At 44.5% G+C, this 16,036-nt stretch overlaps 1 protein-coding gene across 2 annotated transcripts in view; it reads left to right on the top strand.

Annotated features, from left to right (window-relative positions):
* Positions 1–16,036, top strand: part of AOPEP (aminopeptidase O (putative)) — a 1,648,611-nt gene that overhangs the window by 828,757 nt on the left and 803,818 nt on the right. For both annotated transcript variants that reach the window (XM_085632907.1, XM_085632906.1), the window contains one exon: positions 2,393–2,499. In XM_085632907.1, coding sequence (XP_085489033.1) covers positions 2,393–2,499 — 107 coding nt within the window. The remainder of the gene's footprint in view (positions 1–2,392; positions 2,500–16,036) is intronic.

Below are 16,036 nucleotides of genomic sequence, written 5' to 3'. Positions count from 1 at the left end.
AAGTCACATGACCATGAGATTTCACAGACACCTTACAGTAGCCAATTGGAATGGATCAGGGCAGAGTTTGAACATCACTCAGTTTTTCTCTGCTTGTGCAAGAATGCTTTGAAAATTAGAGATGTTCTAGTCTTGCAATTGCACACAACTGGCTATTTACCAGGTGTATGAGAACTCTTTGTTGGGCACTGGTCAACAACTAGATGCTGAACACACAGTACACTTGCTCACTTTTTTTGCCAAGAGCCACAGGCACCTAATTCTCGGTATAAAAAAACAAGTCCTTCAGGAAAAAGGAAAGTATGGCAGCTGTGGCTGGTACAATCTGGTGCTATAGCCACATAAGTTGCCTAATAATGACGGCGGGCCTGCATTAAATTAAAACTGGGGGCCCTGAAAGGCATTGTTACTTGGATATAATACACCCGCTGCACTCCTTGTGATGCCCCTGCTATTAACAATAGCAAACATTATTGCATGCTGCCCCAAATTATACTTTGTTATATTCCTGAATTACCCTCCAATTATGTCTGGTAGAGGCAGCTATTTGTTTACTTGGTAAGGAGTCTTTACCTAGACAGATTCTAAGATGTCTGCGTTGCTGGTATAGAATTCCGGGTGGTTTGGTAGACACCTCAGATAGCGTATGCCTATACTTCTGTGGAACGAATGTCAACATCTTTAGGATTCCAACACTAACATTGTCCATTTTTGTAGGACTACAGTTTTTACAAAACTTTAGTATGATAAAGCTCCTTTCTTTGTTGAAATGATGACCGGCTTTTCACGTTTGACGTCAGAATGTTTTAGAAAACGTTCACTATGGTATTGTGTTAGTCATTGTGAAAATGTCACCCCTTGACTCCGTGACGTTGAAATGAAGCAGTGAGACATGCCAAAGTGGATTTGATTCTACAAGTCACCCAGGAAAAGAGTTGGGGTCAGGAAAGGAAAATTAAACTAGAACAAAAGTTATACGTATGCCATCTGCCTCCTCCGGGCTTCACCAGAAGCCTAATGGCGACACAGTACTGTGGGCCAGGCTTGCTGTATGTGTTCTGCTACAGCATAGTAGTTTTAGTAAGTGAGATGTGGCTTAATGCGTTGGTAAAAGAAGCATCAATTTTAGAAGCATATTTTTTTACATTCTGTATGAAAGACTAAGACCCCCTACTTCCATATTCCACATTGCATGTCAAGCTTGTGGAGCTAAACAGGCAGGTGTGGATGGTTGTATGCCACAATATCACCCCTCCCCCCTCCCAAAATATCTAGCTACACAAATCCTGAGCCCGTTATATCAACTCCTGAAATATTGTCGATGTAAGTGTAGATTTTCTATCATTAGGTCAACCGTGACAATATTTGTGAGTCCATATTATGGCTCTGATATATCTGTAGGTTGATTTTTCACAGCGATAATGTGGTAGAGCCCAGGTACGGAGCTTCCATTAACATTCTACCTCTCACCGAGTGAGTGGAAATAACCTGGGAGCCCGGGAGCGATGCAGAAATGGCCATCTATCTATAGGAAGGTCATTCTCTTTCTAAAGGCACATTGCCCTCATGTTCAGGACTCAACATGGAGCACATATCTCCATTCTCAGGTACCTGTCTTTAGTATCTAAAAGGTAAAGACGCAACAGTTAACAAGTACAGCCAAATATCTGGGATCTGCAAAGACTGTTATGATGAAGCATTAAGGAATTCATTCCAAAACAGGATTTAAATTCGTTAGTTCAAATACTTGCCCTCTCCAAACTAAAGTACTTGTCCACTGCAGACTGAAGTAAGGGAACTCACTCCTGTACAGTCCCTTAATATCGTATTTATCACACCCTGAGAATATTTCAGGCAGCCACCATTTTGTCAAAGATCACAGGAAATTCCACCATATTATGTTAGCACCCTACAGCGCTGCCAGTGTCCATTGAAACAAGAGCTAGATTGCATCACTCCCAGGGCATTTCACCTTTCTGGTCACTCATATCTGGCTGAAAAGCTGAAAATCTCTGGTGCCCAACAGGTTTCAAGGAATGCCGAATCCCTTCTTCCGACATCCAAGCACAATTCTATAAGATGCCTTCTCTGCCAAAGCCACCTGGATTTGGAACTCGCAGCCTTACTATAACGAATCATATAACCTTTGAAAAAGGTACTCTAGATCGTCCTATTTCAGAGACACCTCAGGTAAAGTAACATATGTCCTCAGTGATTTATTCTGTCTGTTTGACTGAAGCAATTTTCTCTGTTCTTTCGAGTATTAAATGTTATTGAACATGTATTTACATTTATAACTACCTGCTCTCTTGTAAAGCGCTGTTATGCCGTTGAGTCGAGTAAGCGCTGTATAAAATCACAAATACATAAATACGTGTGTTTGTTTCAACAGCTGTCGCACCAAGAAGCGAGTGACCTGTGTGAGCTGAAAGCTTTATTGCGCTGGCGCAGGCTCCGGGACGAGGTGGAAAACTCCGAGGGCGAGCTGCAAGTGCTGAGGTACAGCCGAGCTGCGTGTCCTTTCCGTTTCCCCTTACTTGTGTTCCCGCCCTTCCTCTCTGTTCCCAGCGCCAAAAAGTAGACGTAAACAAGCCTTCGCTCTGGAATCTGCGCAAGCCTCCTCATTTTTAAATCTCATCACAGCCACCAGAAAAACGTTATACTATTTCTAACGTATTTTTTGTTTCGTATGTGTGGGCTGCTGGGGCTCCGCCAAAATGGCTCCTCCATTTTCCGAGTGTTGAGGAAAGAAAATACACTCGACAACAACAACCGAAATGCCCTGAATAAAGTCCCTTGTTTGAAGACATAAGAGCTACTTCATGTGGTGACCGCAGACTGAGGGGGAGAAAAAATGCGAGTGCTGGACTGGCAGAGGCCGAAGGATGTTTGAGAAACCAACGAGAACTAGAAAAAACACAGACTTAAAACATTCTTCGTGATTGCAGATGTTATCTCGGTGTGTTCTTTGGCTTTGGTGACACGGGGTGGTCGGAAACATCCGAGGACAATAGTTCACTTCCATGGCCATCACGATCGAGGCAAGATGTCTAGGAAGAGGGGGCGGGGCTTGCCTCCCCTAGACATTAAGAGCCATTTCAAATTACTAGCCTTCTAATGACTACTTTCAAACCCCAGCCACATTGTTCAACGTGGGAGAGTTCATCCTGGCAGCCATGCGGGAGTTTTTCCTTTTTTAGACTCAGTTACAATACTTTTTGCAATTAACATTAAACACCATTTGAGCAGGGCTTGGGATGGACAGGTACTCTCTGGCGCTGAGTGTCTGCACTTCTTTTATTTGAAATGGAGAGTATCTGCACGTTTCAGCATTGCTACAATACGTTTAATCGTAGAGTACCCGGCACTTTTCAGGAGCAAGCAGGTAGACTAGACAGTAAGTACCAGCACTTCTAGATATCCATTTAATGCACTGCATTTGATCACATTAGTCGTCCATAACAGTCAGTCAGTCAGTCAAAGGCTTTATTTCGATAAAAACATATCATAAAAGCTTTACAATTAAAAAAGAGTTTAAATTCATTTAGGTTAAAATCCAAATATTACAATAAGAATAAGACATATCATAAATAGATGTTAAGAACGGATTAAACAATTTCTTTAAGCCTTTTGCTTCTAATGCGCCATGCCCAAGATAGAAATTTTGATAGGGCGCAAGCATACAGAGGGCGGGAGTCAGACATTAAAATACGTAACGCCTCAATGTAGTGCCTAGTGCCTAAGGAACGGCACAATTGCTTGAGCCATCTTCTTCTTGGGTAAACATACTGTGGGCATTCAAATAAAAAGTGGGCCACAGACTCTTGTCTGAATATACAAAAAGGACAAAATTCAGTGGTCTGGGCAGGGGGATTCCACCGGGAAGTAAAAACATAAAGTGGGAGAGTCCCGGTCCTAAATTTGAAGTAAAGAGATCTATCATGAGGTCTCTCAATAATGTCGAGGTACAGTTCCCGGATCGGCTGTTCCTTGAATTCCAGAAAGTCCTCCGTAAGTCTACCCAATGTACAGTTCGTTTTTCTTTGGGTCGCAATCCAATTCCAATATAGAGACTTAAGCGTAGCTTTCGGGGGGGAAGACCTGTTTTCCCATGCTGCGCTTAGCCCAAGATTGCACAAGAGGATTTTCATGTCGCTCAGCCACTTTATCTTGTGCCATCCCGGGAGGGACATAACTTCTGAAAGGCCTTTGGCATATTTAGCTAGTTCCGGGACACGCCATAGTCGGGCCCATAGCAGTAGAGGGCGAAGTTTCGCCAGGTCATCAATAGGACGACAACCTAGGTCGAGCATCAGTGGGGTCGTTGGAGTACCTTGAGGGAGTGACATGATGGCCCTACAAAACTTTCTCTCAGCTCTTGACAACTCACTAGTATTGCATGAACCCCACAGCTCAGCCCCGTAAAGAGCAGAGCTGACTGCCCTTGCTGCATAAATTTCCATAACAGGGGCTATAGGTCTAATAGCACAGGAGCGCTGTTCCTTCAGTAGGGCCCCTGTTACTCTCTTGTGGGCTAGCAACATCTTGCATAAGTGGGGGGCCCATTGCATATTATGAGATAAGCGAATCCCTAGGTAATCAAACACATCCACCCTCCCCAAAGGTACGGCATTTAATTTCAAAGGGCGCACAAGTTTTTTGGGGGGGTTCATCACAAGATATTTCGTTTTGTCAGTGTTGATTACCAGGCCCCGTTTAGCGCAAAAGAGTTGGAAGTTATTTAATAGTTTTTGGAGGCCCATAGGGGATTTGGAGAGTAAAAGAGTGTCGTCCGCGAAGAGGAGGGTAGGGATACGTTCCCCTGCCAGGGATGGTTCATCTGAAGGATCGTTCAGCAGATGCTCAACCACACCGTTCACATATAAAGAAAAAAGGGTGGGGGCTAGAACACATCCCTGGCGGACCCCTCTCTCTACCGGGATTCTACTAGTTCTCTCTCCATCCCTGCCCCATCTAATCTGGGCAAAGTTGTTTTCATGCAACCTTGCAATTAACAAGAGTAAGTAGTGGGGCACCCCCATGTCAGCAAGAACTCTCCAGAGGGTCTCCCTGGGTACCAAATCAAAGGCAGTCTTTAAATCGATAAATGCGAGATAAAGACTGCCCTTGCCTAGGACCACCACCTTCCAATACACTAGTAGCAATCTAAATGTCTGTTCAATAGTACCAGTGCCTGTTCTAAATCCTGCCTGGTAGTCGGAAAGGATATTGGTTTCGTCAATCCATTGTGATAATCTGACCAACAACACCTTCCCGACTACCTTTTGGGTTATATCCAGCAGGCTTATAGGTCTATAGTTAGACGGGTCGTCCCTGGCCCCCTTTTTAAAAATAGGGACGACCTCCGCCCCTTTCCACGATTCCGGAATAGGAGCTCCCCTACTAATGGCATTGATCAAACAGCAAATAAATTTGCCCCAATTCGGAATATCCAAACGCAGCAGATCCCCGGGGATACCGTCCAAGCCGGCTGCTTTTTGGGGCCTAATGTTGCCAATTGCATACTCGACTTCTTTGATCGTAAAAGCAGAATCTGCCGAATTTACCCCCCAGTCATTGAGTGTCGTGATTGTGCCTAACGTGTCGATTTCATAGTCTACGCTTCTTATTGGGAGGTCGGGAGTTGCTGACGCCACCCCCCGCACCACATCATCATTAGAGGTGGCTATGGGGGAAGCTTCAAGAATGTCCCCAGTGTGGCTAGCATACAATTTAGTAAAATGATCGACCCAAGCTTGACTTGTGATATTGCATGTGATGAGTTCGCTGTCGGGTCTTGTTTTAGCTCTAATTGCATCCCAAAAACGCCTTGAATCTTTCCCCAAGCTGGCCTCTTTTAAGGAGCACCAGTATTCAAGCTCCCACTCCTTTCTAGCGCTTGCGAGGGTTTTCTTATATGATGTCCTAGCTCCCTGAATTGCTCCTTGATTTTTGCTTTTGATGGCCTTAATCAAGAGTGATTTTGCATGTCTACAGGCAGATGTATACCAGTCATGTTTCCCCCTAGGGTTCCTAGTGACCTTGTTCTTGACCAGATGTTCCTCTTTAGAAAACACATCCCCAATAGACCTAAGGGTTTCCTCAAAGATGGAAGTGACCCGGCCAGGGGTCGAGAAGGCCGGGTCACTGTTGTCCAACTCCATTTGTGAGGCAATAAGCAATGTGTGTATAGTGTTGAGTTTGGTTTCATCCTTGGAGACCAAACTCCACTTCAGACGTCTCCCACAAGAGGAGACAAAGATTTTGTTAGCTGCCTTAGGAGATGTTTTGATCCTATCGTTGGGCCAGGGATTCCTAAGGGACAAGGAAAGTGAATTATGGTCGCTTTCAACGGTGGACAAAACAACCATATCCTGGACAAAACCCCAGAGAAAGTGATCTAACATGATATAGTCGATCCTTGAGGTGCAATTAGGTCTGTTAAAAGTGGCCGCGCCCATAGGATCTGAGCGTGTGCGGCCATTGGCAGCTCTCAAGCCGAACTCCAGCGTTAGAGCATTCAACTGGATCGCAGTTGCAGACCATCTTTTAACCGGGGGGATGGCCAAAGACGGGATGCCCCATCTTTCGTCATCCTCAGCCGGGCCAGAAGCATCATCCTGAATCAGGGGCTCGTCGTCCATAACTGTGACAAGGTTATAGACTGGTCCCCTATCCCGCGCATCCACGGATCTTGCTTCGGCTGTCAGCGCTGGACAAAGAGCAAGAGAAACATAGTAGGTCTGACTTTAATGCACTAATGCATGTAAACAGCTTTTGTGCATATGCTAGTACTTTACAACATTAGCCTAACCTGTGGCCAGGAACCCACTCACAGGTCAACGATTGTTTAGAAAATTAAATACTATTAGCAGATTACTAAACTACCTGCACATACTAAAGCATAACTGAAAGTTTTTAAACATTCTTCAAATCATACATGCCAGCATTTTAGAAGAGAAAAGTGGGATATTTTAGAAAAATAATCGGGAGATTCTTTTTCTCCCATTGACTTCTATCGAGGCCTGAATCGGGTCTATTGTTACGTATGGAAATTAATGTGCTGCTGCAGGATCGGATATCAGAAATGCAGATACATGTTTTTTTCCCCTTACCTGTCAGGAGCACGGAGAAAGCACAGGAAGAGAGTCCATGACAAAAATGTGCACTGGCCTGCAGGAGCAGGTTACTGGCGGTGAATTCTACGAGTCTTCCTACACTAGTCCCGGCTGCAACCCGCAGAGGAATCGGATTTTGAATGCAGGAATCAGGAGGCGGGAGACTAGCTTTGACATCGGTAGTCTCCCGCCTGAATCGGGAGGATTGACATCTATGCTTTAAATGTGAAGGAATTTGAAATTTCTGTCAAAAAATAAGTTGGCATCTTATCCTGATTCAAGGGAGTAGCAGAAATATAGCAAATGGAATCTAGTGCGGACGACTTGTGATATCAACTGAAGCAGTGCTGGTATGCACCACCGTAAAAAGAAAGGGCCTGATTTCAATCTTGTCAGACGGGTCACTCCGTCACAACGTTGACAGATATCCCCCGTCCGCAGAAATATAAATCCTATAGGATATAATGGGATTTATATTTCGGCAGATGGGATATCCGTCACAGTTGTGACGGAGCACCTCATCCGCCAAGATCTAAATCGGGCCCAGAGTGATATGCTAGAGTCCAGAAATAAAAATACACTTTGAAAAGCTCCAACCATTCCATTGAAATTTCGATTTTTGTTTGTGAATTAAAGAATATTTCATATTTTGTGCATTTCTGTGATGTATACTTTTCCTGTATATTTGTGTACTGTTTGGTGGTTCACATTGTAGAAACTGCTTAGACGGGGGTCCCTGGCTTCAAGTAGTGATTGAGGTTTTTTATTTCAAAAGTCAAAAGGTTGGGAACCACTGTGTTGCAAAATTTAAGTCAGAACTATTGGCCTTGATCTCTGTGATAGTTGATCTTGGGGAGGGCAGTGTGCCCATGGCAGAGTGAATGCAGGTTGGTTGGGGTGGTAAACAGTCCCCTGTGTGTAGCGTTTGGGCGTCTTGGGAGGGGACAGTATGCAGTTGATGTCTCCTGGGATACTGTGCATTGTCTTTCGAGGGCCGGCAGTGTAGAATATTGTGGAGGGCAGTGTGTTCTAGGCACTGAATGGAGTCTTGGGGAAATGGGGATGTAGATGGTATCCTGGGGATCAGTGCTTTAGGTGTGATAAAGATCATGGGGGAGTCTCTAAAAGGTGTATGGCCAACAAAGCATAACTAGGAATCCTTTCCAAAAGGTGTGGCCTATGTAATTAAGGGTGTGGATTAAAACACATGAACTAAAATCCTGCACTTCAAGCTAGCCTGTCCGCTACTTAATATTTCCTTGACATTCTGTGAGTTTTCTGTTATTGCATTCGGATATATCACTCAAAACAACCCATACATATTTTGCTTTACCAATGCTTTTTAACAGTATCAAGAAATTAAGTAACAACAATGATTATGTCGTGAATAATTAGAATTGGAAATATTTCTATTATGAAAATATGAGACTACGAACTAAAAATTAATAAGGTCTCTGAAAGGGGTAGTGGTATTCGGAGTGTCTCAGTCACTCTCTTTCTCCACTTTGTGCCACTTTCCTACGCAATCTCTATTACACATTTGCACCATTTCTCCCAATATCTTTTTCACATTCTCCATGTGCATGCATCTCACACATCTATCTTCCTCTTCTTCACTGTCTTCTCATTCTGTTCTTTTGCATAAACTTCCTTGCGTCACCTTCCCTTCACCATGGCCTCTCAAGTGCACACTCTCTCTACTTGCATGTGCACTCACCATTAACTTTAACCGTAGCACTGTCAATATTTCAACAGCTGTTTTTTCCTCCTCACACTCTTTCACGTAAAATGATCATTACAGTGGGCACTTTTGTGCCATGGCTCTGTGCACTCTGCAGAGAGGCCAGTGATTGGATGAGCATGTGATCGGAAACACGTTTATGGCCTACTGTCAGGCACTGTGAGAATCTTGCACAGTCTTCAGCCTTAAAGTCAGACCACCCATTGCACCCCTTCATGAACACCCCGCACAACATGAACTCACCCTTACACCTAGATGCTGCTCAGCTGACAGTATGCAGTCATATGCGGCATGAAAAACAGCCAGAAAAAGCAACTTCTCTTGGGGAATAGAAGCTAAAGAAAAACATTTAAAAAGCAACTGAATCGCTAACATCAATTACCTTAAGGGTTTTTACTCCCACTTGTAAGAAATCGATCAGAAGAGTTAAGGTCACGGAGAAAGGGCCCAGTAGGGACCCATTTCAAAGTCAATCTTTAGTTACTACCAGTTCCAAGACCCGACTGGACCCGCCACCCCTTAAAACCCTGCTGGGGATAGTGTATGGTGTCATGAAGTAGGGAAGTAGCTGGTATTCCGGGGCAGCATACGGTCAGTCTTTTATAGATAGTAATACACCACTGTATGACCTTCCTGAAACTGGGACTGTGATGTTATCCTAGGGACAAATAACAAACCGAAAAAAGGACTGCTTTATCTATGCAATGCATTGGACAAATAATTCAATGTGTGATACTGTGTGATGATTCAGTGGACTTTTGAGCTGTAAAGTAGTCCCTCATGCATTGCAATGTAAGCACTCCATAGGCGACAGAATTATGCACCAAACAGCTGATACCTTGAGGCGAGAGGTTAATACTCCTCTGGGTAGAACCAAAGCTCACTCTACATATATTTTGAAGAACTGGTAAGGTAAACAATAAGTCTGCCAAACAGCTGCGCTGTCAAGCCAGACCTAAAAATCACACACTGCGTCCCTGGACTGAAGCTGCCTGTTGTTTCACCAAGTCCTCATAACTACTGTATAGATTGTAATGGCCGCTGTGCTGATAGACACTGATGAATCATGCTCTTTCCGCACTGGGACGGATGACTGCACATTTGCAGACCGCGCGTGCGGCGTGCTGATAGGTGCACACACAAAGGAAACGCTTATCACCAGCAGCCACACAGACATGCCTAACAGAGCTGCCGATGAGCTTTTCCCCTTTGTAAAGAATGCAATATTTTTAGTCTTGAGGCAGGGGCCAGTGACAGAAGCCTTATCAGGGTCATTGTTACCCCATGTTTCTGTTACGCTGTACGGATGGCCTCATTCAGCTCGGTTGTATAGTAAAGGGTGATGGTTTTTTTTCCCTTCACTTTTCCCTTTCGACTGAGGGGGATCTGGGGTGAGATTTAGGACTCTGTTACCTGCAGGATGAAAAGCTATGGTAAATAGCCCTCTCATACCGCACGTTCCCGCCTGTCTCCAACGCTGTTTGATATTCTTCGTTCTTTTGCTGCGCCCTCATTCACCTTCCCTTACTCTTCAGGCAGAGCAGAGCCAGGCTTCTTCCGGTCCCTCCCCTTCCGCCTCTTTTAATGCAATATACTTACTGTTGTCCTAGAATGCCTCATGGCCTGGTGCTCAGTGGCATTGCTGATTACCACAGTTGCGTTAATGAGTGCCCTCACTCCACCCTGCGTCATCCTCCCGCTACACTCTGCTCACTGCTCTGCTCCTCCCTTCCCGTGCTCGCCCCATGTAAAGGACCGCTAAAGTTACGTTGGAGCAACGCTGAGCAGAACAAGTAAAATAAATATATGAAGTAAATTATGTATGTGAGATCTGCCACTAACTGTGGCATGTCTAGGGTGCCATGAACCTTGTTCAGAGCGAGGAGAGGGGACCCCAGTGTGCCAGAGGAAACCGAGATGAACAGTTAAAGATGTCAATGGCAGGTGCCTTGGGCCCCGTTTCACAGCACATGATGCATTAATGAGAGCTAAGCCACTCTACCAAGGATCCAGGTGCCCAATTGCTTGTAGCTCTAAGTTGAACCTGGTCTGTGTTCAACTATGGTTTTGTCCATCTCAAAACCTGACTTTGCTTTTATTGTGAATAAATGTTAATTGTATTTCATTAAGAATAAAAACCTAAAATAGTGAGATAATTTCCGCAGTCCCCCTCCTCCCAAACCAAGAAACCGCACTACCACCCCAAAATCTCCCCTTATCCAGATAATTCAAAATTACAAATTACAAGCAAACAAATTGATTAAAATTTCAAATACAAACAAGTGGCAGCTTTATCTGTTTCAGTTCCAAGTGTCCTTCCTAGCCCCATAATATAGGTACAATAGGGAATCTTCTAAAATACGTAAGGCTCTCAGCCATCACGGATATTGCAGTTCTTGAAATAAAGTATCTATACAAGTAGGTTAAAATCATCTCCCACTGTTTCCTAAATTCCAGTTTCTTCCCTTTGGGTAGGTTTTTTTTCTCCATTGCTAGGATCTACCAAATCCTACCCAATCAAGCCACCTTCCCTGGAAACCAGTTGTACCGCAGAGTGGCAGTATATACTGGTTTTCTGCTAGGAATACATAGGAAATCATTTTTCTTTCATACAAGTGGTACATTTCCTCACAAGGGGCTCAGAGAAGGCGACCTTGTGGCAGTGTGCCAAGTGGGAACCAGTCGCCTCCTCTATTGTTTTAAGAACGTACATCCAAAAGGACCGACTTTTTGGGCAGAATCAGTGCACACGAGTTAGAGCCCAGCCCACGCCCCCTAGGTCCTAGCCTCCAGCACAAACACCTTTTGGATGGCCCATGGTATTCAATTTAGTGGCAGTCTAATACCAACAGTATAGTATTTTCAAGAGAGTTTCTGTACTGCCAATGTGTCTGGCTGTGGTGCTCCCTGGTTATTATATCTTCGCATCTGACATTGTCAAGCTTGATAGCACGCTTTTGTTCCCATGCATCTTTGAGAGGGAGTCTCTTACCTGGTTGTTGTGTATTAAATAACTGTTATAGCCTAGACACTATTCTCGTCTCACAGTCGTTGTAGAGAGGAGGTTCTTTTCAAATGTGATGAAGTCGCTTGTTGGTGCCTTTTTGTATTTGTGGCTGGAGGACCCAGTGTTGCACCTGAAGATACCTACAATTCTCACTTTCCTGGAGCCCATAGTCATCTTTAGGTTGGCCAGTGGGCTTTATTTGCCCCCTTTCGTATATACTATTTAGTGCTGTACAACCTCTGTACTACCAGCTCAAGAAGTTCCTTCTGTCCCGACCGGGAAAAATTCCTTGGTGCCCATAGGAGTGTGAATGGGGACGGGACTGTGGATAAACCTCTCTGTACACCTGTTGTATCCCAGACTCTCAGGGTTGTTTGTGGCGATATAAAAGGCATTGAATTAACAAAGAAGTGGGAAAATGAGTAATCAACAGTAGAACATGTCCGCTTCATAAAATAACAGCCATTGGTACCCTATAGGTGGAAGAACTACAGAAGCAATGGCGTTGTCCAATGAAATGTGTGGCGTGGGATCACTTCTTTAAAGGACAAAAGCCCTCACACACCAAATGCTGTCATGCTTCTTCTCAGGGCTCCTCCTCATGCTGACAAAGACAGTCTCCGACTTGGGCTTCAACCCTGTGTAACAGGAGAGCTCCTAACATTGGAGGCCTGTGATGTGCGGGTGTGGTGGGGCGAATTAAGCTGTTGCTGGATGAGAAGTTCTCTCTACCACCTTCAATGGACAGACATAAAGTGGCTAAAAGTACCTTCCTTGGAACTAGTTCCAAGGTTTGAATTATCCACCTTTTTTGTTAATTGTACCATACTGGGACCTTAATAAAGAGTTTTTGTCAACTGGAAGGTATGGAAGGGATAGTTAAGGAGACATGGTAACGCTCTACCTCGCTGTTTGATTTCCGTAATCTGAGCCTCCTTTTTTTGTTTAACCACACGAAAATCATACATTTAAGTAGAGGTCTTCTATATAATCTTTTAAAAATATGGCGGGGACTGTTTGAAACATATATATTACTTTAGAAAGAAGAGCTGCAATGTGCCCGTTTTTCGGAGAGTTTTGTTACTCAAACTATGTCTGTAAGGTGGTCCTCAATTTACATAGATCTCCCTCTTTAGTAATCGCTCAGGTTTTCTATACTTCTAGGGCAGGTATTGAATTCTGAATTAGACCAATATAGAGGTGTTATTCTTTGAAGTGCCAGCAACAATGCAGGGGGAGAGAAAATATTAATGCATTCAGACATTGACTATTTTATCTTAAATTCCGACCCTCTTTAGAACTCTTCAAGTTCTTATATGAAGAGTGGAAGGATTTGGCATCATCTGTTAAAGAAACCAGTGTATCGTCCTAAAACATTGTGAGTTTGAACTCATCGCCGGCATGAGGTACCTCTTGGATTACCAGGTTGTTGCAGATTCTCTGGGCAAGGGTTTTCGGAGTGACAGCAAAAAGAAGGCTGAAGAGGAGGCAGTCCTGCCTTATACCTAGCACTATAAGAAGCCATTGTGACTTTCTCCCATCACTCTAACTCTTGCCTTCGTGGCAGGATATCCTGCCATCTAAGCTGATCTTCCACAGGGTGTAGTCAATGAAGCCCCAATTAACCTGTGACAGTATTGAATTTTTTTCTCGGCATCCAGGGAGATCAGGGCCAGATGTCTTCCCGCGTTGTTGCTGATGCAATAAGCTGGAGGGCTTTTTTGGTGTTGTCACTTGTTTGCCATCCACCGACAAAACATATTGGTAAGGGTATATAGTGATTGAGTAAAGGTGAGTTGTCGCAATTTTAATGAGAGTTTTAACAGCTGCATTAAGGAAAGATAAACCTACAGGATTCACAGTCTTTAGCTATCTTGCCAGTAGTTAACAGCAGGAATATAGCTTTGTTTGTGCCTTTGTGGTTGTCACGTTTTTCTCCTTATTTTGAGGAAGACATTTGCTAAAATGGGAAGTAGTTGAAGGCTAAAAATATTGTCTAAAAAGTGCTGTAAACTCGTCTGGGCCGGGGGCCCTAAATGGGCATAGCTCTGATATTGCTCTCATGATCTCTTCTTTGGAGATGGGTTGTTCAAATTTCTTTTGGTCTGCTGATGTAAAGTGGGGAGCGCAGCTTTCTTTAAAAATTGTGTGCGATGAGTTGAGGTTGGGGGATTTCTCATGTAGAGGTCCCTATAGAAATCCTGAACGCAACAGTTTTTAGCTACCTCTCGTGAGCGCTTTGTCCCATTGCTGTCTCTAACTTCTAGTATGAAGCTTTTTGTCTGTCACACTCTGAGGAAGTTGGCCAGGAGTTAGTTTGGTTTGTTACTAATTTCATAGTAGAAACAGTCAAGTGACTGGTCCCTGGAAAGCCCCCTAGGGTTCTAGGAGTAATCTCTTGTCTAGGAGGATGTGGTCTAATCATACATAACTTTTGTGGGTGGTTGGGAATTGTCCCCATCTAATGCTTGTCTAAATCACCATCAATCTATCAAAGCCTAATAGGTGGAGTTTCTCCGGCCCAGATAGCACCAATGTTCCCCTGTGGGTGAGGTCCACGGGATCCTCTGTTGATGGTCAGGCATTACTAATGGACATGCCATTTGATGGCACCCATCAAATCAGTGGGCAGGCCCACCCTCAGTCTCCCACCCCACACTCCCACCTCTCGCAGCTCAAAACTCCACTGACTCCCAGTCCACAAATGATGACTCTTCAAACTCCTCACACATATTTACACCCCTGCATACTTCAGGAACTGTATGAACTTCCCCAAAAGTACCAGACTCCTACTCGTGCACACCCCCGCATATGTAGAGCCCGATTCATCGATCCTGTCTTCTAATTCACTCCTGAAGCCTGGAACGACCTGCCCCTCCACATCAGAGCTTCCTCCACCGTTCTTAAATTCAGCAGGAAACTACAGACCTGGCTCTATGCCAAGACTGACCATGGCTCAGCCCATACAGCTCCTGATTCAGTGCCAGAATACTCTCATGGGTGAGTTGTGTGCTATAAATCTCTTCAGAGAGAAGGCAGATTTTCCCCTGGAGTGCTTCAAGGTTAGCTGGGTCACAGCACACTCACTTGTCCTTTCTGCACCCTTGCAGCAGTATCCACTACAGTTTGTCCCTTTTTAAGGCTCTGGATGGTGCTTGGTGCAGAAACAATGAAAAGGTCTACTTCCACAGCAACAGACTGCCTCCTCCAGTCCTTTCCCGGCCAGGGTTGGGGGTCTAGCTGACATTGTCCAGGTCCTCAAGGCAGCAAACTGCTCGGTCCTCCTCCCCTCCCGCTATCACCACCAACCACTTTAGTTTGACCTGGGTAGTTCATTGCCACCCTGTTGAAAGCAGGATAAGGTATAACCTCCATCGGTGGCAAGACATGACATCGGACAGATGAGTTCTTCAACTTGTCCACATGGATATGCCCTACCATTCCTTACAGATCAGCCACATATACCACCTACATCAGAACGGCTGTTGGAGGACCAATTGTGCATTTTGCAACAGGAGGTCAAGGTTCTTTTGGACAAAGGAACCAAAGAGAGGGGCCTGGCTTCCAAAATAGGAATGAGATGTTACTCCAGTTATTTCAGCATTGAGGCCTTTATAGTATTTTATATTTTTGCCCTTTCAATTTCTTTATGAAAAACAATAAATTCAATATGCTCAATTTGGCCCAACTTCTATTTCCATGGTTCCAGAAGACTGGATAGTAGTGCTGGACTTGCAGGACGCCTATTTTCACATTCCCATACTGCCGTCCCACAGGCTTAACCTGTGGGTTAAGGTGGTTCAAGAGTATTTTCAGTTCTCATTGATCCCATTTGGCCTCACCAGTGCCCCTTGAGTGTTCATGAAAGTGATAGTGGTAGTTGCAGCACACCTTTGGATGTTTGGGATACCAGTCTTCCCATACTTCGACGATTGTCTGTTGAAGGCGAGCTTACCACAGTCAGTCATAGACTACCTTCAGATGACGGCAGACCTCTTAGCATATTTGGGGTTCTTGGTCAACGTGCCAAATTCACACCTGACTCTTTGCAGAAGCTTCAGTTCATCAGAGTCCTCCTGGCTACGGTGCAGTTTCGAGCCTTCCCTCCTGTTCAATGAGTCCAGGACCTTCAGACTACGATCCTGATGTTTCAGTCTCTATCCTAGGTCT

The sequence above is a fragment of the Triturus cristatus genome, chromosome 2_1 (assembly GCF_964204655.1).
Source record: "Triturus cristatus chromosome 2_1, aTriCri1.1, whole genome shotgun sequence".
NCBI classification, from domain to species: Eukaryota; Metazoa; Chordata; class Amphibia; order Caudata; family Salamandridae; genus Triturus; species Triturus cristatus.
This window is presented reverse-complemented; position numbering and strand designations above follow the sequence as displayed.